General features: G+C 41.8%; 1 protein-coding gene and 2 non-coding genes across 13 annotated transcripts; all 3 read left to right on the top strand.

Moving 5' to 3' along the window:
• Positions 1-22,723, top strand: ATG16L1 (autophagy related 16 like 1). Of its 11 annotated transcripts, XM_087739098.1 has the most exons (20): positions 354-491; positions 701-801; positions 1,387-1,480; positions 3,534-3,639; positions 5,307-5,380; positions 5,584-5,835; positions 6,720-6,785; positions 9,660-9,749; positions 10,501-10,557; positions 10,754-10,801; positions 11,516-11,618; positions 14,182-14,287; positions 14,405-14,475; positions 16,020-16,091; positions 18,171-18,291; positions 19,132-19,237; positions 19,754-19,903; positions 20,311-20,358; positions 20,726-20,827; positions 21,223-22,723. In XM_087739098.1, the coding sequence occupies exons 3-20, from the start codon at positions 1,458-1,460 to the stop codon at positions 21,314-21,316; spliced, it is 1,689 nt and encodes a 562-aa protein (XP_087595224.1). In that variant the 5' UTR covers positions 354-491; positions 701-801; positions 1,387-1,457; the 3' UTR covers positions 21,317-22,723. The 11 variants fall into 11 exon arrangements, with proteins under 11 accessions (XP_087595220.1, XP_087595219.1, XP_009458753.2 ...); XM_087739094.1 differs by lacking the exon at positions 701-801 and having other exon boundaries at positions 1-491; positions 9,663-9,749; XM_087739093.1 differs by lacking the exon at positions 701-801 and having other exon boundaries at positions 2-491.
• On the top strand, positions 11,830-12,097 carry LOC148050869 (small Cajal body-specific RNA 6). Its single transcript, XR_015700828.1, has one exon.
• On the top strand, positions 14,883-15,146 carry LOC148050868 (small Cajal body-specific RNA 6). The gene has a single exon (XR_015700829.1).
• Positions 22,724-23,713: the final 990 nt, after the last annotated feature.

Here is a 23,713-nt window from a genome sequence, read left to right as displayed (position 1 = left end):
TTGCACTGCGACCTCGCCGTGGTGCTGCCCGGCGCAGGAGCAAGAGCGGTGGGGGTAGCGGCGCCGGAGGCGGGCGGGAGGGCGGCGCCAGGCAGTGGTGGGGCAGCCGCTGTCGCCATTGCGGTGCGCCGCTGAGGGGCGAGGGCCCCTGACAGAGCGCGGCCGCAGCGCCATGGCGGGCGTGGGGCGGCGGCTGCGGGCCGCGCCGGCCGAGCCCCGGCTCTGAGAGGGCGCTCCTCGCTGCCGCGCTCGCCCCGCCGCGGGCCGGGCACCGGCCTCCCGCCGCCTCCCGGCGCTTCTGCCCGCCTCCCCTTGGCCGCCCGCCGCGGGCCGGGCGGCGCTCGCCCCCGCTGCCCCTTCCCGCCGCGCCGCGGAGATGGCGTCGGGGCTGCGCGCCGCCGGTTTCCCCCCCTGGAAGCGGCACATCGCGGCGGAGCTTCGGCGGCGGGACCGGCTGCAGCGGCAGGCATTCGAGGAGATCATCGGGCAGTGTAAGTGGGGCGCGGCGGCACGGCTCCCCCGGCGGGGTCGAGGCCGAGGGGCGCCTTTCTTCCCCCCTCCTCCTCGGAAAGTGGGAAAAACGCGGCGGTAAAGGGCCGCGTGTGTCGTTTTCAGAAGACTGGTTGGGAGATGTTTGTTAGAACTGAGAGAAGTTGGAGTTTGTACATTATTAAGGAAAATAAATAGTTGCTCCTCTCAGTTTCCTCACAGGCTAAACCGAATTTGTGCTGTGGACAGTGATTGAATGTCTAAATTGTCTGCACAATTCCCGCTCAGATGTTTGTGGAATTGAGAACAATGGTACTATTGACCACGTTCACGATCCTTTGTAAAATTTGGAGCTATTCGGGGCCAGCACTTTCTGTCCAGCGCTGACTTCCCCATCTCTCTGCTGCCTCAGCTGTGACAGAAGCGAATGGAAGTGGGGGGTCACCTAACGCTGCTGGCTCACACACCGAGGTGCTGTATGTTATGGGGGGAAAAGCAAACAAACCTCGGCAGGGCTGGGTGCAGTGCTGGATGTGACCAGTTCTCTGGCAGGTCTCTTTTCCCTTGTTATCAGTTGAGGGGCTATAAAGAGTTTGAACTTTAAACTCCTTCTATTTTAGCAGATAGCAATACGCCTGAGCAGCCTCTCTATTAAACTTTCATCAGACCAGTCCCACACAGCATCTGGATTAACGAGGAATTCTTAGAGTTGTAGCTGAATACTGCCTTAGCCTGCTGACATCAAAGAGGAGTGCATGCTAATGTGTTGGAGGCTTACATAACATTTGGTTGTGTCAGAATAATTGAAGGTACTAGATCTTAGCTGGTAGAAGAAGAGGGTGAGATTCTGGTTTTGCTTTTTGGTTATCTTCTTAATTGTACTTTTTGCCCTTTCAGATAACAAGCTACTAGAGAAGTCTGACCTTCATGCAGTGCTGGCTGATAAGCTTCAAGCAGAAAAATATGACATGCAGAGCAGACATGAGATCAGGTATTTAAAATTCCTTTTCTGTCAGTCAGCTGTCTGTCATGCACACTGTAACCTAAACCATTGTTTGATGCATTACATAAACAACTTCTAGGTTACTACAGTAACTTGGAATAAAACAAACTGGGAAATCTGTTGAACTAAAAATAAATTATAACTAACTAAACATGTGATAAAGTTACAATATGTTTACAGTATACAGTACAGAAAGATGTGACCACGTTTTGGACAGAAATTAATTTATCACAAACTCAAGGTATGGAGGTGTACCAGACTGAGCTTCTGCTTCTGATCCGTTTGCCTTGTAACGCTTATAACGTTTGCTTGGTGTTAGTTCCTAATGGTTGTGATCTGACTCTTCAAATTGTCCGATCTTATAAGCATTGCAGGGAGAAACCAATGCCTTAGTTTCTTTCAATCTGTGTTATCATGTAGAAGGGGAGAATGGAGAAAATCGTGATTGTGAAGTGTCGGTCCTAAATAAGCACTGTATGCTAAAGAGAACATGTCTTCTGCCTGCTTTTAGCAGGATTTTTTTCAGGAAACTTCCTCTGTTGGGTTCTGCTCTTGGTGTAACTGAAGAAAAGGCAGAGCAGTAGCTCAGAACTTCCTACTCCTGTAGGAATTGCTTCCTCTTTGAAGCTCTTTTTGCTATATAATGTAAAACTGTATGTGCGTGCCTAATTGGGATACAAAACAAATAAATATAGTTAAGGCTATTGTGTACTAGTAAGGAAAGAAGGAATCTTGATTTTACAGGAATTGCAAGCAAAATGTCAACATTTGGCCAGCAGGCTGGAGTTAACACCTGTGTGAAAGTTCTCAAAAGCATTCTGATGACTGCAGTTGTCTTGAATCATCTTTAGTTTATGGGAATCTGATTCTGGTTGAACACCTACTCTAAGAGATGAGGATGAGAAGAAATGCACAGAAACAGCATCTTCAAAGTAAATACTAAGCTGAACTCTGATACTGTGCTCAGTATATGATAGTTTTTTGAAACAGAATGAATTCCCTAATCCTAGATAGCTGAGGAAAAATGCTTTAACTTACTCTAAGGCCAAGGAGGAGTATCTAGTTCTGGCTTTAGAGGTATGCATGGCTAGAGTTATAGGGCATGTGGGATATTACCACAGGCCTTGGCTTCCTATCTGTTTGGATGCAGTTTTTTGGAAATGCAGTGTCTTCTAGTTCAGTGTTAGTTCAGTGAGGTGTTGTTTGGTTGGTGTGTGTGTGTTTTTGAGAAGAGCATTAAGTTACTGATATCACTGTGAGACCTTTCAGCTTCTGAATGCATTGTCTGTTTCCCATCGGACTGTTATAACACAGAATGACTGCAGAAACAGATGCTTGTTCTGTTTGTCTGGTGTAATAGTGATGAACTCTGCTTTCAAAGACATGAGTGATAAATGTTACGATCGTAGTTATTTGGGGGGGGTGATATGTGTGTTCTTCTGGTGTGTAGAAATTCCAGATTATGTCACAGTACCACTGTGTTGTAATGCACAATTAAAAAAATCCAAAACCTTTAGGCAATAAGACTAGAACATAGTTGTGATGATGAAGAAGCAACTTGTAACACCTGGGAATATACCCTTGGCTCCCTGGCTTTTGGTTCTGTGCCCTGTATTATGCTGTCTCCAGATGTCTAACATCTTCAAGGTCCACCAGCTCCCTCCAAAACAAATTTGAGGTGGTAAAATATTTGTAATTCTTGCAGAATTTGGAGAGTGTACTTTTAAGACTCAATTGTCTTCATGCAAATTTAAGCAAAGGCTAGTTATCTTTCATTTGCATTTGAATTCTATTTTAGAAATTTACAAAAAGGTGAATTGAGTCCTCAGTAAATTTAATTTTCCAGTGCTATATAATGGCAGTTTGGTTGGTGAGAAGTGTGTTGTGGGGGAGCTAGCTGTGGTTTAGTTTGTTATGAATGACCTGTATCTCTGATGTAGAATATCCAAGGGAGCTTGTCCTGAGACTTAACTGGTCAAAGGCACAGGAGCAATTGGATTCTAGTTTGTGACATCTCTTCTTCCTCTCTCTCAAACTCCAGTCCAGGGCATGATGGCACATGGAATGATGCTCAGTTGCAGGAACTGGCACAGCTGAAGATAAAGCATCAAGAGGAGCTGACAGAGCTGCATAAGAAACGTGGCGAGGTTAGAAACCCCTCTCATGTTCTGTATGGTCCATATGTGGCCCTTTGTGAACATGACCTTAATTTTACCAAGCTTATTCATCATCATTTTTTCCTCGTTTCATGTACAGCCTTTTTAAGCTCTCCATGTTGATGATTAAAATAAACCAGAGATGATTGGTTTTTAAAACTGATAGCCAGGAGAGAAGAGCTTGCATTGTCAGCATAGCATGATTTTTAAGCAGTTCTTAATTTTGTGTTTCATGAATAGGTTTTTAACTGTATTTATTAGAGGAGGAAGGAACTGATCCAGTTTACAGAGCTGCACATGACTACTAGTTCTACATTGAAAATGCTTTGAATGAGTGAGAGAATAAGTGGCTGTGTGTGGTTTTGTTTGTCTCTCCCACTTGCAGGACCACTGCTATAAAAGAGTGGGCTAAATAAACAAGCACAAGCAAAGGCTGAACGTGCCATGGTGTTAGACTGAAAAGGGATTACTGGTTCTGCCATGTAGATGCAGTAGGGAGCCCAGGAGTCCTGTAAGCTATGAGACTTGGGCCTGGAGGAGAGGAAAAGTTGCTCTCTCATCTTTTTTTGTTTTGTTTTGTTTTTATGGGAAGATGTGGAGGCTTCATCAGCAGAATTGGGTTTTTAAAAACCGCAGCAGTGGATTGCATGAGTCCAGAAGCTAGTACCTGAATGGTACTGCAGACTTCATAGGGAGAAGGTGGGAGTGACCTGGAAAATGTTATCACGCTCCTTTGATCACAGCTCACTGGAGTTGTGGAGAAGCTCCAGTGTCAGTAATTCTGAGCTTTTCAAAGAGGAGACAGCTTTCTGCAGGTGGTGTGCACTGACTGGTCAAAATGGTGAAAATTCCTTCTTTCCCTCCAACGTAGTACCCTAAGCCATCTACCCAGGCAGGCACTCCTCTCAAAACTCAGTCTTCCTTCTCTCTGGGCAGCCAAGGCTCTCCATGCGCTATGGGTCTTGCTGCTGCTCACTGACTGGGTAGCTGCGCGCTGGCAGCAGCAGCTCATTAGTGTTGGCCTCTGCCCCTCTATTTCCTGTGCACAGCAGGGACTCACCAGCAACTTTCTTTGTGGGAAACTCTTCATGAAACCTCTGTTTACAATATGTTAGCTACATGTCTTCTTTAACGGCTGTCCTGGCCGTAACAGGAAGATTTGTTGCTTGGTTGTTCATACTCATGTGTTGGTATACTTACTTGGCACTTCTTAGCTTCTGTATGGATTTTTCCACGACTTTAAAAAATAAATTTCTTCCTAATATGCATTGTGTTTGATGTGATTTTATTAAAGAAACTTCTTGAGGGAAGGGAGTGACATCTCAAAGGACAATACATTTTTGACCACTCATATTTGAAAGTAGATTCCCTGATTTAATGACCTGTGTGAGGGGCAGTAAATAGGTCTGTACAGAAAGCTGTAAAAGAACACCTGAAAGGTATGCTTCCTGCTTGTGATGTTAGATTGGTCTGTACTCTTGCTGGTTGCTGCTCAGTGTGTGTTATCCAGCTGGCATCCTTGCTGTAAAAGAACACCTGAAAGGTATGCTTCCTGCTTGTGATGTTAGATTGGTCTGTACTCTTGCTGGTTGCTGCTCAGTGTGTGTTATCCAGCTGGCATCCTTGCATTTTGTAACGTAATTTTTTCCTTTTCCTAGTTGGCCCAGTCTGTAATTGATCTGAATAACCAAATGCAGCAAAAGGACAAAGAGATGCAGATGAATGAAGCAAAGTGAGTAGGAACTGTTTTGTCTGTGTGGTTGGTATGAGACCCAGACTTGTGGTTGAGTTATTTATTGGTGTTATAATATTCTCTAGGAGCCCTAGCTGTGGGCTAAAAATTCCTTTGTTAGACATTGTACAAATAGCACAATCATGGATGGTATAGGTCCCAAAGGAGATCCTCATTGTTTTGTATGTTTTGTTGCGTTCCAGGATTGCAGAATATTTGCAAAAGATCTCTGAACTGGAAACAGAGTGCCAGGAATTGCGTAGCAAACTGCAAGATCTTGAGCGAGCTAATCAGACACTGAAAGATGAATATGATGCTCTCCAGATCACCTTCAATGCCTTGGAGGAGAAACTGAGGAAAACTACTGAAGACAACCAGGAGCTGGTCTCACGTTGGATGGCAGAGAAAGCACAAGAAGCCAATCGTTTGAATGCAGAAAATGAAAAGGATTCGAGGTGAGATTGATCACCTCTATTTGATAAACTACTTCCCAGTATATTTTTGAATACTTATGAGTGCATAGGATAAAACCAGATTTAGTTTTGATGTCTGTATTCTTGCACAACACAATGAGAGTCCAGAACTTCGTGTTCCTTCTTTTGGCCAACACAGACGGATGCTTTGTGAAAACATTCCTGTGTTTTAAATGAATAAAACATGTTCTTTTGTTTCTTGAGCAACATTTAACTACTGCCTAAAGATCATAAATCAGATAGAAACTGTTTGGGTTTGGTTTTTTTTCCTGGTATTAGATTTGGACTTCTCTTGTTCATATTGCATCTTGATACTACTCCTAGTTTTATCCTTAACCAATTTAAGTGTATTTTGCATTCTGCTAACAGGAGAAGCTGCCATGAGACTGAACTTGCAGAAATAAGTTTGTACTTTTTTTTCCTTGCAAAATAGTAATTTTTCTTCTGAATTGCTTCAGCTTACTTGCCAACTAACAATACTTGGAGACTAAGAACTATAAGACAAGTCTCATAGTACTTGGCAGTTTTGTATTATCTTACGTAATACAAAATAATCATTATTTTTGCAAGTTCTTGCACTCCAAGCAAATCCCCATTCATGTGGGTCATGAAGGGCTGTAGGTACACTTCGCCTTATTGCCTCGCTGAATCGGTCTTGTCCTTCGCTATTCACAGGAAAAAAACCTGCGTCTCCTGCACTGAGTATCTTGAAAAGTAGGATAAAATTAGGGCAGTGGTCTGATTTTTTAATTATTTTTTTTTAAATCTTATGAAGCCCATCAAAACTGTGCAGGGTAAGCTTTGGAATGGGATTAAGGAAGGTTTTTTGTTTTGTTTTGTTTTAAATAACTTTTCCTTTTTTTTAGGAGACGACAAGCCAGGCTGCAGAAGGAGCTAGCAGAAGCTGCCAAAGAACCCCTGCCTGTTGAACCGTAAGCAGTCTTGATTTACAGAGTCTCCTTCATCACTTCATGCTTCAGTTTTATGCAGATGCATGATAAATGGTATCTTTGTTATTTCTAAATTTGGTGATGTAGAGGAGTGTTTCAACTTTGGTGCAAAGTCAAAAATGTACAGTAACTCTCCCTCCTTGAACTTCCAGAAGAAGGAGCTCTGTTATGACTAAAAATAGATGCTTGGATGGTAAGTCCTAAGAATGGTTCATATGGTGAATATATATTCTTATCTCAGCATAAGTCACATTTGTTATGTGGTGCCTTTGGTCTTTAAAATAGTTCTTTAATCATGGAGCAGTATACTCCTGAGATGGTTACATTTTTAAGTGTTAGACTACAAATAGGATCAAGGGTTTCCTGTAGGAACAGGTACTGAGTGAGTTAAGGTGGGTGAAGGTATATTGATCACTTCCATACTGGGAGAGATTTATTCTGTAGGGAAAAAAAATAGATGAATGTGGAGTTACTTTTCCTGGGAAGCTAGAGAGAAATATCTCTAGTCTCTTGTTCTTTTCAGCAGCAGCACATGGATATTCACTGCTGTGTTTACTCCTGGGTGGTGTGTAATCAGCTGGCTGAAGTAGGCAGTTGATGGTATAGGTGCTTTGCACCAGGTTGATAAGGTTATTGGCACTTGCATTAGCCACATCCAGCAAAACTACACCTGCTGCATTGTTACTGGAATCACCTGAGACAGTCCTCTGAGCACATTGCCAGAGCAGTGTGCAGGGTTTTTCTTCATATCTGTTATCTTTGTATTAGCATCATGTAATCACGTTAGGTCTCTGTGCTGCATGTCCTTGCACACGACAGGAGCAATGTGTCTGCTCTGGAAGAGGGCCCGTGCAGAAGTCTGGGGTAGGTAGGAAGAGCATGTATAAGGGGAGTATGGGAGAGCTTGTAGCATTTGGAAGGAAAATCGAAGCTGCAATTAACAATACAAATAGTTAGCACAATTTGCTTTGCATTTTTTTTTTAAGAAATGTTTAAATGCTTCCATTCCCTTAGCTTATTGAGGTGTGACTCTCCATGACAAGCTTACTGCTGACCTCTGTGTCACAGGCCAGTGGACAGTCCAAGCCAGAGGACAGTCTTCCCAGCTCATAAGAATAGTGATATCCCTTTTGTCCATGTTATTTGATGTAAACGCACACAGCATATCTTAGAATATTAAACTCATCAATAAATAATGCTGCACTGAGAGGGGAAACACACATGTAATGTCTGTCTCCACTTTCCCTGTTAAGCTTCTTCCTCTCCATTACCCAAAACGAGACCTTTCTATCTTAGAGCCAAGCTCAGAGGCAGCTATAACACAACAGCTTGCATATTTTACTTCCTGTTGTGGTGGGGATGATGGTCTTGGTGTTTCATAACTAATTTGATATGAGACACTGATAAGTTAAAAAGGAGCCTATTTAAAAAAAAAAATCTAGAAAATAATTGCTTCTGTAAATAATTCAAACTGCTTCACAGCTGTTTTTGATTCCTTCTTTTTGATTTTGTAATTTTAGAGGGTTTGTATTGTATAAGTGTGCCGCTTCCTGAAGTGGAAAATTGCAGCATTTCAAGGAGTCTGCCCTGGTGTTTATATTCACTTCAAAAAAATATGTTACGTTAACTTGGAAAGTTGTTTGTTTGTTTTTTTTTTGCTGCATACAATTTTAATAGCTCAAACTTTAGATTTTAGAAAAGAAATGTCAGCAGAACTTGGTAGTGTTTTGTTGAAATATCAGCCTGACACTTTCAATCGGAGTATATATTTTCCATAGCCTTGTCCATATATACTGCCCTCCAAAATCATAGAACTTAAAGTGCGGCTATATTCTGAAATGAGAGATTAAAAATGGTCCCATCCTCTTCAGTTCTCTTGCAGCTGAGTGTTATCTGATGGCAGGAATTGGTTTATTCCTACTTAAATGCTGAATTAAAACTTCCTGTTCAGTCAAATGGCACTGACAGGTTGATAGAGTGTGTTTAAAAATAGTTTGTCCTGCAAAGGCGGCAGTGGAGGAAAAATCATCATTGAAGGAAAAAATACTAGACTCTCGGAGCCCATGATGACTAATGGGGAAAAACCTCTTAGCATTAGCTGAGTAGTTTAGCTGGATTAATTTATGGTATATATGTATTGGAACCTCACACTTCATTAAAGTGTTGGTGTACAATTGAACAGAAGTGTACCAAAACATCTCTTGTACTTAATGGAGCAGCACCTGAGGTACAACAGTATATAAAGTATCCAGATGTCTTTGGTGTGGATGAAGAAGGAAAATTCACACTCTTGTGCTTTCTTTAATACTTCCTTGTTTTGAAACAGCAAAAAAGGTGCTGTGAAAATAGGATATCACCTATATTTGGGGTTGCAATAACGCATGTTTTTGCTGTTCTGTAACTGTTCCAGCAAATATAGTTCACTCTGTAGCAAAGTCTTGCTCAGATGTGACAGATCCTTATAATGCTGCAAGCTGAAATATAATGGCTGTAGTAAAGAGAACCTGGAAAGGATGCCTGTCAACATAAATATGGGGCGGGGGGGAATCCAGCCCTGTTGTCACTGTTGTAACTGGCAGCTGGAAAGAAAAAAACTGAAATTTAGGTGCTGCAGGTACTTGTTTTCAGACATTGTATGTTGAATGTACGATCTTTGGCAGCAACAGCTAGATGCGTGTTTGTGTCGTCTGAATCTACCTACGTGTTACTATACAGCTAAGTAAACCTAGATGCTGGTTGGGTGCAGACACCGACAGACCCTGGAACAGCGTTGTCCATTCAGTTCATATACAGCAGTGGATGGTTTCCATAGGAAGCTCTGGCTGATTGAAAATGAGGTGTTTTCTCTCACTTCAGCAGGGATGATGATATTGAAGTGCTTGCAGATGAAACCTCTGACACAGCTGAGGAGACATCTCCAGTACGAGCTGTCAGCCGAACATCCAGGTTTGTAGACCGAGAGATTTTTGTTTCATGTCACTGAGGAAGAACAAGGGATCTAAGAGTTGAAGCAATGTTGGGAGTGTTACTTACAGCTTTTACTTGCCTTTAGCTGGAACACAGTTTAGTATTTCCACCAGAGCAGTATGAAACTCAATGTGCTGTGTTACCATGCTCTAGATATCCTCTGTTTTTCCTTTGCTGTTTTAAATAGATTAAACTAGTGTCTGAAAATTGTGTCTAATCTTAAAAACAAAGGTTTAAAAGCAAAAATAGACAATAAAATGGGTATTGCAGTGCCTGTTGTATTATATCTCTGTTACTATACAAGATATCAATGTGACTTAACAAATAGCTGCTTTTTTGATTTAGCTGAAATGCTTAAAATGTCTTCACCTAGATTGAATGCAGCTTTTTCTTCCTCTAAAATAGCAGTGAGTGGAAAGTAAGAGGTAGTTACATAAGAACATGGATTAATTTGGTTGAAACTTCAGACTTGGCAGACTGTTATCTAAACCCAGTAATTCACAGGGTGGAGGTTGAGGGAAATTGAAGAAACTTCACTCACAAATTATGTTCTGAGTTGTAGTTACTGGTGACTTCTGAACTGATGCCTGCCTTTGGTGTTTTCTGTCTTCGGACTGGGTCTGCAGGGGAGGGAGTCTTTCCAGAGACTTGTTGCTATGAAATGTGTTTGTATTGATCTTTATGTGGAGAAGCTATTCACAAGGTTTAAACCTGTCCTCCCCTCCTTCAGTAAGCGACTCTCCCAGCCAGCTGGAGGCCTTCTGGACTCTATCACTAATATCTTTGGGTAGGTTAGAACACTTTCACCTCTTTTTTTGTATATTGGTTTCAATGTACACCAAAATCTTGGTGATGCAGGGAATACAAACAAATAATTTCAGCCTTTCTTCTAGCTTCTGCCTTTCTTTTTTTTCTTTTTTGTTCTCCTCAACTTCCTGTTTCTTCCATCTTGCCGTGTGCTGACCTCTGACCTTTCCCTCCAGTCTGTCTGAGTCTCCCCTTTTGGGACATCAATCTTCTGATGCTGCCAGGTGAAAACATTATCCGCTCTTAGTCCAGCATGTGAATGTATTCCATTGAAGTAACACGGAACCCAGCTGCATTATCCTGATTAGATTTCAAATGTTGGTAACATTGGCTACAGTTAGAGAGGCAGTGAGCCCCTCTTTGTGGAGAGAATACACGGGGTTTGCTCTTACTTTCCACTGCACTTTGCTCCTTTAGTAGGGTTATTTAAAATAAGTTGTTGGGTTCTGTGCTTAGTATCCAGAGTGGAGCCAGTCCTTCAAAGTCAAGCTCTGCATTAGGTGGACGGTCTTTGCTGAAATGGTGCAGCCTGAGTTTTTTGAATGGAGCATTTTGCTGCCTGGGATGTAGTGCTGCAATGGTGTTGAGTCACCCTAGACATAATGATGGAGTTGCAGTCTTTCCAGCTGAACTCAGCTGCAGTCATTCCCATGTTTCTCTTTCCTATTAAAAAAAAAGAAAGACTGCTCCAAAATGAGGTCAGTAATCAGTTCAGGTAACTTATCTGGCATACTATGAAATATCTAAAGGCACAAGTGGATGTAGTGTTAAATGACAAATGTAATTTTTGAAAGACGGGATAAAAGAAAGTTAAATCCTTCCCCCATTTTTTTAATCACTGTACAGTGTAGTCGAGTGACAGGTTCAGATCTGGATGAACTCAAGAGAAACAGTGTTCACTTCTTGTTTTAAAATATTTCTACTTTGTTTCATCTCAGGAGGCGTTCTTTGTCCTCATTCCCTGCTCCCCAGGATAATGTAGAGCCACATCCAGGTGCCAGTAAAGAAGTGAGAGTGCCCACTACTGCCATATGTGTCTTTGTAAGTATAGAACGAATTCTCGGTTTTATCATGTCTTTTACTGTCTTTGGAGGAAGTGAATCCTATCTGTGTGGGAACTGATCTCCTGAAACTCTTTCTGTTAACATTGCCAAACAAGAACGAATTCTTGATTTGTTGGTATAGTTTATCCCATTTAATTCTTAGCCCAAATGCTTCTCACAGCCAATGTGCTTGATGTCTGTCTTACTGAGGTCAATGATGACTAGTAAAAGGTCTGAGGGCACAGGGGAATTACACTCCATTACCTTCTTGGCTCCCAGCAGTCCCTGTTCTGTCATGCCATAGTAGAGCTATGATTGAGGAAGAGATTGCTGACAGTTTGGGATTAATTCAGTTCCAGTTCTCCACAGTGAAGGGAGTTGTGGCACTGAATATCATCCAACAGAACAGATTAAGAGGAGCTCGTGGTAATGGGGTGTCATTTGTTGTGTGTGATCTAAAGTTTTCAAGCTGAGACCTCCTTTATGCATTGTTTTGGCCTCGGAAGGCCAAACTTAAATTTCTGTGAAGGGCATTGCCTTCTGAATGATAGATATTGTGGTAAAGTGTCTTGTAACACAGCTACTTGTTTGAACTTTCCTCTTGAGCTTTCTCGGGCACTCCAGTGCTGGATGTGGATATTTCATGGATGTGAAATGACTTACTTTTTTCATCCAGAGTAACATCAACTCACTGCAGCACAGAGGCTTGTGTATTCCTAGCCTGCCCTGTTACCATCTTCTCTAGTGGAAGTCATGTGGTGGAGAGAGTAGCAATGTTACCTTAAGTGAGAATAGGGTCATAACTTAAGTGACAGGCCTGGAGCTGGCTTGAATAGGGAGCATCAGAGGAGGTGTTTGTGGCTGCAGTATATGTTGCAACCTCTCTCCTCCTCTGGCTGTGTACAGCAAGCACAGTTGATCAACAGGTATAATCATCTTGGCTAATTTCATTGCAAAAGGTATTGCAAAGCTACATATGTGAGGTTTTCAAGAACTGTGTGAGAGGTTATGTTGTTTTCACCTTTCTCTTGATCTTCTGTAATGTCATCTGAACTTCCCAAGAGCAGCGCAGCCTGTCTTCCCAATATGGAGGGGCAAACCACAGTAGACTATGCTGACCCCTAGTCTTGGCAATGCGGAGAATGCTGCCCCACTCCAATTCCCCATCTTGCAGCAGGAGTAGGAACAGCTGCAGTAGTAAGCCTGTCCGACTGCGGCAGTGTAGAGGTGATGTGTGGTTAGCACTGCAATATTAAAAGGAAAAAGTCTCTACTCGTTTTATGGGAATCCATATGTTCCTTCTGGAGATGATCTGTGTTATGTTTTAGTTCCTGTGTTTGGAGCCCAGGTGGAGTGTGAGGACATGTCTAGGTCCAACAGAGCATTCCAGGAATGAATGCAAGGACTCTGTGCCAGAGGTTTGGCAGATACAGGGAGCAGACTGGGCTCACTTCTAGAGAGATGGGTAGAACAGGCTTGGGAAGGTGGAGAAGGTAGTCACTTCTAGTCACTTCAGCTGTCATTCTTGGGCATAGTTTCTAGGCAAGACCTTTGACCAGTTTTGTTCTGAATGGCTCTTCTGCACTTGTGGAAAGATCAGATTTGAAGTGTGATGTCCCCTAAATATGAGCTGGCAGACCAAGTTTGAGCAACAAGTTCCAGAAAAATACAAGTTTCCAGAAAAAGTGATTTTGAAAGAGCAGTTACTAAAAATACTTTAAAAGGAATGCAGCAAATGAATTAAGAATGTGGTACTAATACTGTGTGGGTAAGTAGTATAAAGCTGTGAAATTAATGGGGGGGGGGGGAAAGAAGGAATCTTAAATTTCTCATAGGTTTTAAAAGGTTAAGAATCACTATTAAGTGGCCAACTCAAGCTTCAAAACGTTAAGCTGTGAGAAAGCAGGGGTGTCACTGCACCTGCAGATAGGAACCACAGCTTAAGCCCAAGTTCTCTGTGAGAGAAGGTGCTGTCACAACTGTGCTGGTGCTACTTAATCACTAATATAAAGTAGCATTATCACCAATACACTAAATGAATGTAGTTAATCTGTTATGCTGTTTTCTAGCAGACTTTCCTAACTCAAGCCCGACTTGAGTGTTCTGTGGTTGCATGAACTGATTGGATCATGTTCCATGGCTGGCTCTAGATGGAGAAATGAAAAGTTAGTTTCCTTCTACAGCATATCACCTGTTACTGTTTTCTGTCATGTCCTTCCCTTAATTTTTTTTTTTCTGGTGTAACTTAAAAGCCTTGCCTTCTAAAGCCTAAACTTATGAAGCATTGTAAGGCTTCTAGCAGTTTATCACTGTTGAGTCCTTGCTAGTGTTTTTTTGTGCTTTTGTTTTTTTCTTTAGATAAGGATCAGCCTTTTTGCTCTGTTTGTACATCCTCAACCATAGTAGAGTTTCAGTCTGTGGCTTCGTTTCCTATATACTGCTGAAAGATCTACAGCTGTGGTTCTGTATAACCTTTAAGTTCTATAGCTTTCTAATCTGTGGTTTTTTGGGTCTGTGCTAATTCCATTTTGGGTGGCTGTTCTGTTCCTCCCACTCCTCAGGATGCACATGATGGGGAGGTGAATGCAGTGCAGTTCAGCCCTGGCTCCCGGTTACTAGCAACAGGAGGCATGGACCGGAGGGTTAAGCTTTGGGAAGTCTTGGGAGGTAAACTTCTTTGCTTTGGGGTATGGTGGGATGCTAAACAAACTCACATTATAATTCACTTTGTGTCAGCTTCTGTTCTAATCCATTGCTTAAGTTTTGTTGTCTTTCTCTGTGCAGATAGGTGTGAGCCCAAAGGTTCCCTCTCTGGTAGTAATGCTGGGATTACAAGCATAGAATTTGATAGTGCTGTGAGTATCTGTGCAATATCCACTGTTTCTGATTGGGAATAAATGAATTCAATTATGTTGTGCTCTGCTATCAATTTCCATTCTAACACTTTGAAAAGTTACCCAAGAGATGAGTTAAAATACTTATAAGAGTAACTGCAAATAGTTAAAAATTGTACAAGAGATATTTATTTGATATGCTGCAATCTGTAGCCACATCTTTGCTTTACAATTCAGAAGATGATATGCAGCTCAGACATTGGCTGTTACGGGCTATTATGATAAAATTACAATAAAATACACTAGGCTTTGTCTAAAGTAAGAAATTAATCTTCAGCTTCCCACTGAAGCTGGCATAACAGCACAAAAGCAGCAAATACACTGAGACTTTACTTCTGTGAAGTTTATTTCCATAAGTGCTCTGCTGAGGTCTGTGATGAATAGTAAAAGGTCTGATTATCCTACAACTTGCAGTTCCATGACCTTTCCTCCCAGCAGTTTCTCACCAGTCATGGCACAGTAATGGTGTGGCTGGCAGAGTGTTTGCTGACAGCTTGTGATGTGTTCAGTTCATGTTAACCTGAAGTATCGGAGACATGACTGGAACCAGCATCCAAAAGTCTCTACTTGAAGGAGTTTGGGGTCTTGGATTGTTAAAACTGGACATGTGATCTGACTTTTCTGCTGAGACCTCTCCCATAACACAGTGCTTTACTGCATAGACAGTAGACCAAAGCTGACATAATTTCTTCCATTTGGTGATTCTATGTGCTAAACTTCATTGATACACACCCGAAAGGGTACTTCCTTTGGACACTGACCAGCTCATTAGAGATTTGCTGGCACTGTTAATCTTCGGGAGAAACTAGTTCTGATTTTCGCAAGCTGCTTGAACACATTTGAGGTGAGAACTGCCTGAGGTGAGATGCTAATGGGTTTTAAGGATTCAGGAAAGTCTTTTGAGATAGACTGGAGGGCAAGCTTGAATCTTGTGGTGTCCATTCTCCATCGTGGATGACTTGGAAGAGCCCTAAGCCTAAAGCCATGAACAAGTCAATTTATCTCTACTTGGACAGATTTAGTTTTTGGAATCTTAGTTTAAAATGTTAGAATTGTAATGAAAATTGTGAGAATTGGGCTAATTCTACTCTGAGGCCTATCTAAGCAGTGGGGTAGATGATGCAGGGCTTTTTCCTTGTGAAAAATCAAAAAAAGAAAAAAAAAAACACAATAGATAAGGATAAACTAGAACCCATTTCCTTACTGCAGCAGAAGGGAAAGGAGAATGTCCTTTCTGGTCTGATTATTGTTATTCCTTTAACCTGTAGTCATGATTCTACAAATGACTGTCACGTTTTGATGAGAAGAAAAAGCCATAGCCTTTTTGAAAGTTGTTACACTAGCTTTCCTTACTGGTATATGCTACTGTGTTTTTGGTTTTTGTTCTTTTTTTTTTTTTTACCTTGGCAATATAGCACAAATATGGTTTTAATGATTTATTGGAATACTTTTAATTTGCATATTGACTTGCAGAAGTAGTTTTAAATTAATCTTGTGTTTCACAGGGTTCTTACCTCTTAGCAGCTTCAAATGACTTTGCCAGCAGAATCTGGACGGTTGATGACAATCGATTACGGGTGAGTCTCTTGAAGGCAAAGCAGTGCTCAGGCTGTTTCTGTCTTGTATTTCCAGTTTTGTCTAATGGGGACATGGCAATTTTGGAAGTTGGGCATTTACAGACACTTCCAATAATTCTTTTTGTTAACAGACCCTTTATTTCTCTTAAGGGTCTTCACGGCAAGACCTAAAATACAGTATTGCTCTCTGCACAGCCTTGCAGGAAACTCCAGTTACTGCATATTTTTGCAATACAGCCCCCCTGCTGGCAAAACCTTACTACGTAAACCTAATATGCTTTTGCATCCCCCTCTGTGGAAGTTTAAATGCTTCTGGTTTATGGAGAACCACTTCAATGTTTTAGCCTCAGTCCAAGGAGAGGACTGCTGAAGAAGGGTTTGCAGAAGACAGAGGGATTTTTTTTGTTTTAAGTCAGGAGCACCATTCTTGAAAAGGAGTTCTTTGCCTAGCTGTGAAAAGCAGCAAGCCTAAAAGTTTTTGACTTTATTCTTAATGTCTTTTGAAAGATTCCTCCTCTCCTCCGAATTCCTTTGTACTCACGTTCTTCTGCAACACTTAGCTCTAGGTTAAAGAAGTATTCACCTTTGATTGACCAAAAGAAAAGTTTCTTTTCAGCTTTCCAAGAGGTTTTTTTCTAATTGTCATTCCTATGTACACTTTTCTTCAACTTCTTATTTTAGGGAGATGCTACTTCGATGTTCTGAATCTTCTGACATTTTGCATGTTAGTTATAACCTACAGTTACATTGCAATTCACTGGGTAGTTCTCAGTGTGGAGATGTCAGGTCTCACTTAGGAAAGTGAAGAATATCAGTTCTTTTGTAGCTTCTGTTTGGCTGCAAAACCTACTATTGGATGTGAATTATAGTGAATGGAAGTTTAGCAGACTATAGATTACTCACTACAAAAAGTTAGTTATCCCTGCAAACATCCACCTGGCTTCACAGTATCTTCCTGTAATTTTTTGGTGTCCTTGGTGACTACCAGCTTTTGGTGAGTGCATTCACTGTTTGCCCAGATAAAATAGCGCATTCTTTGTTTTGAGTGTGTGTGGTGTGGATTTGTCATGGCTTGCACATGAGCAGGAGGCAGTGAAGCTGAAATCATGATAAATTTTGCCACAAACTCCCTACAAATATCAATGCAAATATCTGTACGTAATGACTGTGCAGCAAGAGCATAAGAGATGCAGAGTGGAAGTTCAGATCCTCCTTCTTGCTGTTTGTCCTTTCTTAAGAAGTGGTCTTTATGGGATGATTTGTTCTTTCAGAGTTTTTGTTGTGTATCAGGTTTGCTTTTTTCCCAAACTTTGCTCCCATTCCTTTCCATTCTTAAGGGTTTTTCTTTTGTATTTCCCAAGCCCAGATTGGTTTGTGTAATTTGATAGTCCTTTGAGTATTTAAAAAAATATAACTATAGACCAAAGATTTCTCTCTTGTTTTTCACAATTCTTACTTCAGTCATTCATTACCTGTTCTGTGATTTAGTATGTAAATATTCAGCAATTTGAAGTGAATGTGGTTCATGTTCTTCATTCCCACAGAGCCTCCCCCTGCAGTTACAGAAACTGCTGCAGGGAGTTTTTCTCCGAAATCTCATTGTCTCAGCTTTCAGGCTTGAAGATGTAACAGTTGAGACCAGATATCCTGTTGTATCCTTGAGAGAAGCTCGTTATAAAAACCTAAAGGCACAATTTCCATTTTCAACATGCTTTAACCCCTTCTCCTCATCACTCCTCCAAGGCTGTGTTGCAGTTGCCATCTGTCCATGAAACGTAGGTGTATGGAGTGTTGAGGAAGAGAGCTTGCAGGTTGCCTGAGTAGCTAGAGAGACTGCAGCCAAAGATGACCTGTGTCTCCCAGCCTCAGGGTGAACTCTGTGGTACTTAACACTCCTACTCAGTGTTAATCTCTGTTTAACTACAATAGATATTTTCTTTTTCCCTCCAAGCAATGCAGTAGACATGCAAATTATGATTTAAGACTGTCTTTGAGTTGTTAAATAGCAGAACTAGTAAGCTACAAGGAAAGGGAGCAAGTGGAACTTGCAATTCTACCATGTAAATCTCTCGTCCTCAGCACACCCTGACAGGTCACAGCGGTAAAGTTCTGTCAGCCAAGTTCTTGCTGGACAATGCACGCATTGTTTCGGGAAGTCATGACCGGACCCTCAAGCTCTGGGACCTCCGCAGCAAAGTTTGTAAGGAAACCTAACTTTTGTCTTTCGTCCATGTTCTGTGCTTCTACGGAATGTAAATGGAAGCCTGACATCAGCTAGATTATTTCATCTTCTTGCTAGTCTAAAAAAGTAAAACTATCAGCTGTGCCATCTTCTGTTGTTATTCAAGTAATTGGATTCTTTCTGCCTGTTACCTGAAATAAGAATAAGAAATCATGTGTATGCAGGAAGCACTGTTAATGCTATTACATTAATAGCAGCTGTGTTCTGCGAGTGTTCTTTGTTTACCAGTCTGGGGGTGGGTATTTTAGTCTTCCACTAAAAACTTGGAGCCAGCTCAGAGTTCTTAACCCTGAGGTGGATGGAAATGTCTCTTGGAAATGTACCAAAAATTTCAACATCTCAAATGAAGGAAATGCTAGGATCCAGACTGTTCTTTGGGAGAAACACCTTATTTCCTTGACTTTTCTCCTATTGATAGCTCTTAAACCTGCTTGCACTGAGTCAAGATTCAAGGTTACTTTGATACCTGGACTGCAAACATAGGTCAAGGAGACAGTTTCATGTTGTTTAACAGTAGCAAATCATAGCTGTGTAAATAAAAAGTGGAAGTAAAGCAGCTGTCATGGGAGCATTTAAAGGGATATTAGCCACAGCAAAGGAGATTGAGAAGGACAGAGAGGTTGTTGAAGTCTTAAGTCAGGATTATTCTAAGAGTTTGTCTGCCCTGTGGCCCTCCTTGGACACTGCTTTGTGTGGCCACTCTGTGTGTGTGTGGTATCGTGATTGTTTTCTGTCTCTGTTTTCATCAGTTTGTACAGTATAAATTCCAGTGTGTCACCATCGGTTTATCCTTTTTAGGTATTAAAACAGTGTTTGCAGGATCTAGCTGCAATGACATCGTATGTACTGAGCAATGTGTAATGAGTGGACATTTTGATAAGAAAATTCGTTTCTGGGACATCAGGTAAAACTATTGCAAGAGATCTTATAGTGTAAGAGTGGTTATAGGATTGCTGTCTGAGTATAATCTGAACTAGCAAACTCTTCTTTCTGAGCTTGGGAGCTAATGAGACTGTTGTAAGAGTTGCAGAAGGCCACTGAAAGAGACTTTTGTTACTACTTTTATACTGTTTGATATTTTGGGGTTGGGATTTGGGGGGGATGCTGTTTCTTTTCTGAAAAGACAATCTGCTTTCTTGTAAATGTTTTGCATTGGGCCGTAGCTGCCATTCTAGATGTTGTTTAGTTTTTCAGAGTGGGGTTGTGAGCAAGACAGTGTCTAACTACTGGCTGGAAATGGTATCCACAAAGTGAGATCTAGCTTGGGAAAGAATCAAAATGTGAGAATAAACGAGTAATCCTTTTTCTCCTCTTCTTCCACATTGGGACAAGTTAAAGTTTTGATGCAGTAGTCTGGCTTCTGGACCCTGGTTTACTTTTTCTTTTTTTCTCCTCCCCCCCCACCCCCCCACATCTTTAGGACTGAAAGCATAGTAAAAGAACTGGAGCTGCTTGGAAGAATCACAGCTCTGGACCTGAACTCAGAGCGAACAGAGCTTTTGACCTGTTCCCGTGATGATCTACTAAAGATCATTGATCTGCGAGTTAGTGCTGTCAAGCAGACATTCAGGTGAGTGTGTTCTCCACAAGAACATTATGAATTTCGGAACTTTGGATTGCAGATTGCCCTCAGTGTTGGAGTGTTTTTCAGCATCTCCATGGACAGAGCAGTCTCCTAACTTTTTTTCTACATGTGTAGCAAAGTTCTCTAGGGTCTAACAGCAAAGATCTGCTCTGGTGGATCTTTTCATTTACCTCTTTAAAGAAGATAGCTTGGCTTAGAAGTCTTCAGCCTAAAGTAAAGAATTTCTTCAGATATGATTGAGAGGAGGGTGTACAAGAAATGTGAATTGCAACAGAGGGATATTGGAGCTCATTCCAAACCATGTAGAAAATCCTTACCATGCTCTATAGTGAGAACCTGGAAGTCCATCTTCTTATAAATGAATTTACAATTATCTGTTTCTAACTTTTCAGTGCCCAGGGATTCAAATGTGGTTCTGACTGGACAAGAGTTGTGTTCAGGTAAGGTCAGATATAAGCAAGGTATCCGATAAATCTTTCCCCAGCAAGAGTGAGTGATTCTTGATGCTTGGCTGCATCGACCCCATTTACAGCTAGAAAAACAGGGGCAGAGTTTGTGATTTGCCCAATGTTACGTCTTGGTCAAGACAGAGTATATCTGTAGATGTTGATCCAATGTCTTGGAAAATTTCTGATTTCAAAGTGCTTTCACCTCTTAGTGTTAGCGGCTGGTAACGCGCAACTCTTAGAAGACTATTTAATGCCGAGTTGCTTGCTTAGGAAGTTGCAGGTGGAATGATGATGTGTGCTGATAAATTGCTGACTTGAAAATTGTTGTCTACCTTCTGCACCTTCTCTGATCTCATAGTCCTGATGGTAACTATGTGGCTGCTGGTTCAGCTGATGGGGCCCTCTACATTTGGAACGTGCTCACTGGGAAATTGGAGAGGACGCTTGCGAAGCATCACAGGTGAGGGGAAGCTGGCCGTATAATCTAAAGCGGGGATCTGGGTTGTGGATCTTGCTGAGCTATGAAAGAATTGTACAGCTTTGCAACTTAATTGGTGTGTGAAAATTTTTAACATGCAGATTCTTTGTGGATTCATGGCAGTATTCTCTAGATTGAATTGAGGTTAGGTTGGTTATTGTTCAACTTCTTAAACTGAGATATGATTCTAATAAAGTACATTTTAATATATTGTGAGAAACTGTATCTCTCTTAGGCTTATTAAAAGCTCAAGTCTCTTGAGAGCTGAGAAGATACTTTTTCTTTGATAGCCAGATTACTATAATATTTCATTCCAGTGTTAAGTGCTGTTGTGGAATTCAGCTTTTTTGTAAACTTACACCTGGCTTCCATTTCAGTTCTTCTATCAATGCAGTCGCATGGTCACCAGCGGGTGCCCATGTTGTCAGTGTGGACAAAGGAAACAAGGCTGTCCTGTGGTCTGAATTTTGACTGGACGGAGGGTGAAAGGCAGAGCATCCAGCGCCTCTGTGTATGGTGGTGCTGGTCCGTGGCTGAACAGAATGGAGACCCGAGCCCAGATCCATCCTGAGTCGGGATATTAACAAGCACATGGGCTTCACTTTCCAGAGGAAAGTTCTAAAGCAACGGAGAAGGAGCCTGAGTCAGACTTCTTACGGCCGTAACTGCACTGTGGTACTCGGATTCAGCAAGGGATTAGCTGTTCTGGATGGAGAATGCTACTTAGTCATGCCTTTACATGCAGTATCTATGCACCAAGTGGAGCTGAAGATACTAACGGGATTCCTCACCAGACAGCTGTGCCAAATACCCTGTCACACAAATGTATCTACAGCACTTCTGAGTTGGAAATGTTGGAAAGAAGTTACTGTGTATGCTGACTTAATACATGTCCTGTCTCCTGTGTTCTGTTCTTGTGGCCTAGTTCAGGCATGGGGTGAGAAGATCCTGAAACATGGACAGGTCCTAGGCAGTCTGAAGTGTTGGAGTGGCTTTTAAAGAGGGTCTCCCGCAGCTCTGGCAGCTCTGCCTTTGAGTTATCAGCTCAATTCAGATCTGCTCCGATCCTGACACGGGTTCTCCAGCACTGTTGTGAATTTTTTGTATCAGTTTCACCTGTTCTTAAGGCAATGGTCCATTCTTCAGGACTTGGGCACCCTTTTGTTAACATGCCCTTCAACAGCTTGGGTGTCACAAAACAGGAGATTTTTAATCTTTTTATTCCACAGGCAGTTTGGTTACTGGGCGTGAGGAGAGAGAAGTTCAACTTCTGTTGTGCTGCTGTGATAAGGAATGTAGTCATACTGTGACTTCGGTACCAGAGTATAGATGTTTGGTCCCTTTTTCTGTTCATCCGTCCTGTCCTGGAGGCTGTCAGTAGAACACAGGGGAGCAGTGGGGTTAAATCCCAAATCCATTGTTTTGGTGCTGGCAATTCCAGGCCACTTGCCCCCTTCTTGAGCACACGTGCAATATTCCTGTTTGCGCTGGAGCCCTCTCTGTGCTACGGAGCAGTGTCTTGACTCTGTCCCTCTTTAAGCATCCAAAACCATGATGTGGCTGGGTGTGAGCTACCTGGCAGAACTTTATCCAGCCAAACTTTTCCACATCATCTGGGCCTCAAGACAAGCCACCAGCGTTTTATTGCCTTTTTATTTGCACTTTATTTTCTTCTTTCCTGATAGTGTTTTACTAAGGAAGTGTGTTCTTTGGAAGGCTGGATTAGGGGGCAGCCACTATAACAGGCATCTCTCTAACCTAGCCTTTTGTTCAGACACTTTCTGCAGAGGGGAGTTAGAGTATATGGGGCAAAGTTTTTATTTATTCAGCTGCCCATAAGAACTTGATTGTAAATAAACCTGTGTTCTGCTTTTAAAACCCCACAATGCTCTGATTCATTTATTTGTGTGTCTGTGTGTGAGATCTTGTTCTGAATGAGCAAAGATGGGAACCTGAAATGTGTTTTTCTGTGCTGTTTTCGTGATGAATTGTGGATTTGTGGTCAGCTGCATTGTGGGATTTGGTGTAGAGGGGGAAAGAGGATAATGCTCTTAGCTTGAAGCTGGACATCCCACAGATACAACCTGGTCTTGCCCCGTCTCAGGAATACTGCCTTGAGACTGAAGGATGTCTTGCCACATTGAACAAGTGCCTCTGTCCTTGATGTTTTGGATAAATTACTGAATGAGGAAATCAGTATCTGCATTTCAGACACTGCTGAAAATAGAAGGCTTTTTCTGCTGTGATACTTCGACTGCTACCTTTTTAAGTTTTTAAGCCAGTAATACGAGTTGCACATTTCTTTAAAAACACGAAAACCCTTATTGAAGATAATGCTCCGGGTCCTACTTCAGGGTAATGAAGCAAAGCCTTCAGCTGTTTAATGTACAAATTTCATACATAACTAAGAGCCATCACTGACCACCCTCCCATTTTCATAAGAAAAGAAGCCTTCTGTCCAGCTCTTGGAAGTGAGAACTGTAGCAAAAATGAAAAGATTCACATTGGCATTCTGAAGCATTTCTAAAGGCAAGATATTTTTTTCTTCTGCCTGTTGCTGTGGCAGAAGGTCCTTGAAAAGGCACCTACCAGGAGTCCAGGTGACCTTGGTTACTGCGGAAAAGCAGATCACTAAATGACAAGTCAGCATGATGAAGGATTATTGGGAGATTAACATAATAAAAACTCTGCAGGCTCTGCTGAGGAGGATCAGAATGGGTTTAGGATGTTTATAATTTAGGCTGCTATACTTGTGTTTTTCTACAACATGGACACAGATCTTACAGAACGGGCTTTGTTTTGCCTGTTGATGCTGTTACAAAGTAGGTTAATAATGCTTGAGGGTAATGGTTAGCTAGCTAAGACCTT

This window comes from Nipponia nippon, unplaced genomic scaffold, assembly GCF_047370975.1.
Source record: "Nipponia nippon isolate SJK-2023a ecotype South Korea unplaced genomic scaffold, ASM4737097v1 scaffold_7, whole genome shotgun sequence".
Lineage (NCBI taxonomy): Eukaryota > Metazoa > Chordata > Aves > Pelecaniformes > Threskiornithidae > Nipponia > Nipponia nippon.
This window is presented reverse-complemented; position numbering and strand designations above follow the sequence as displayed.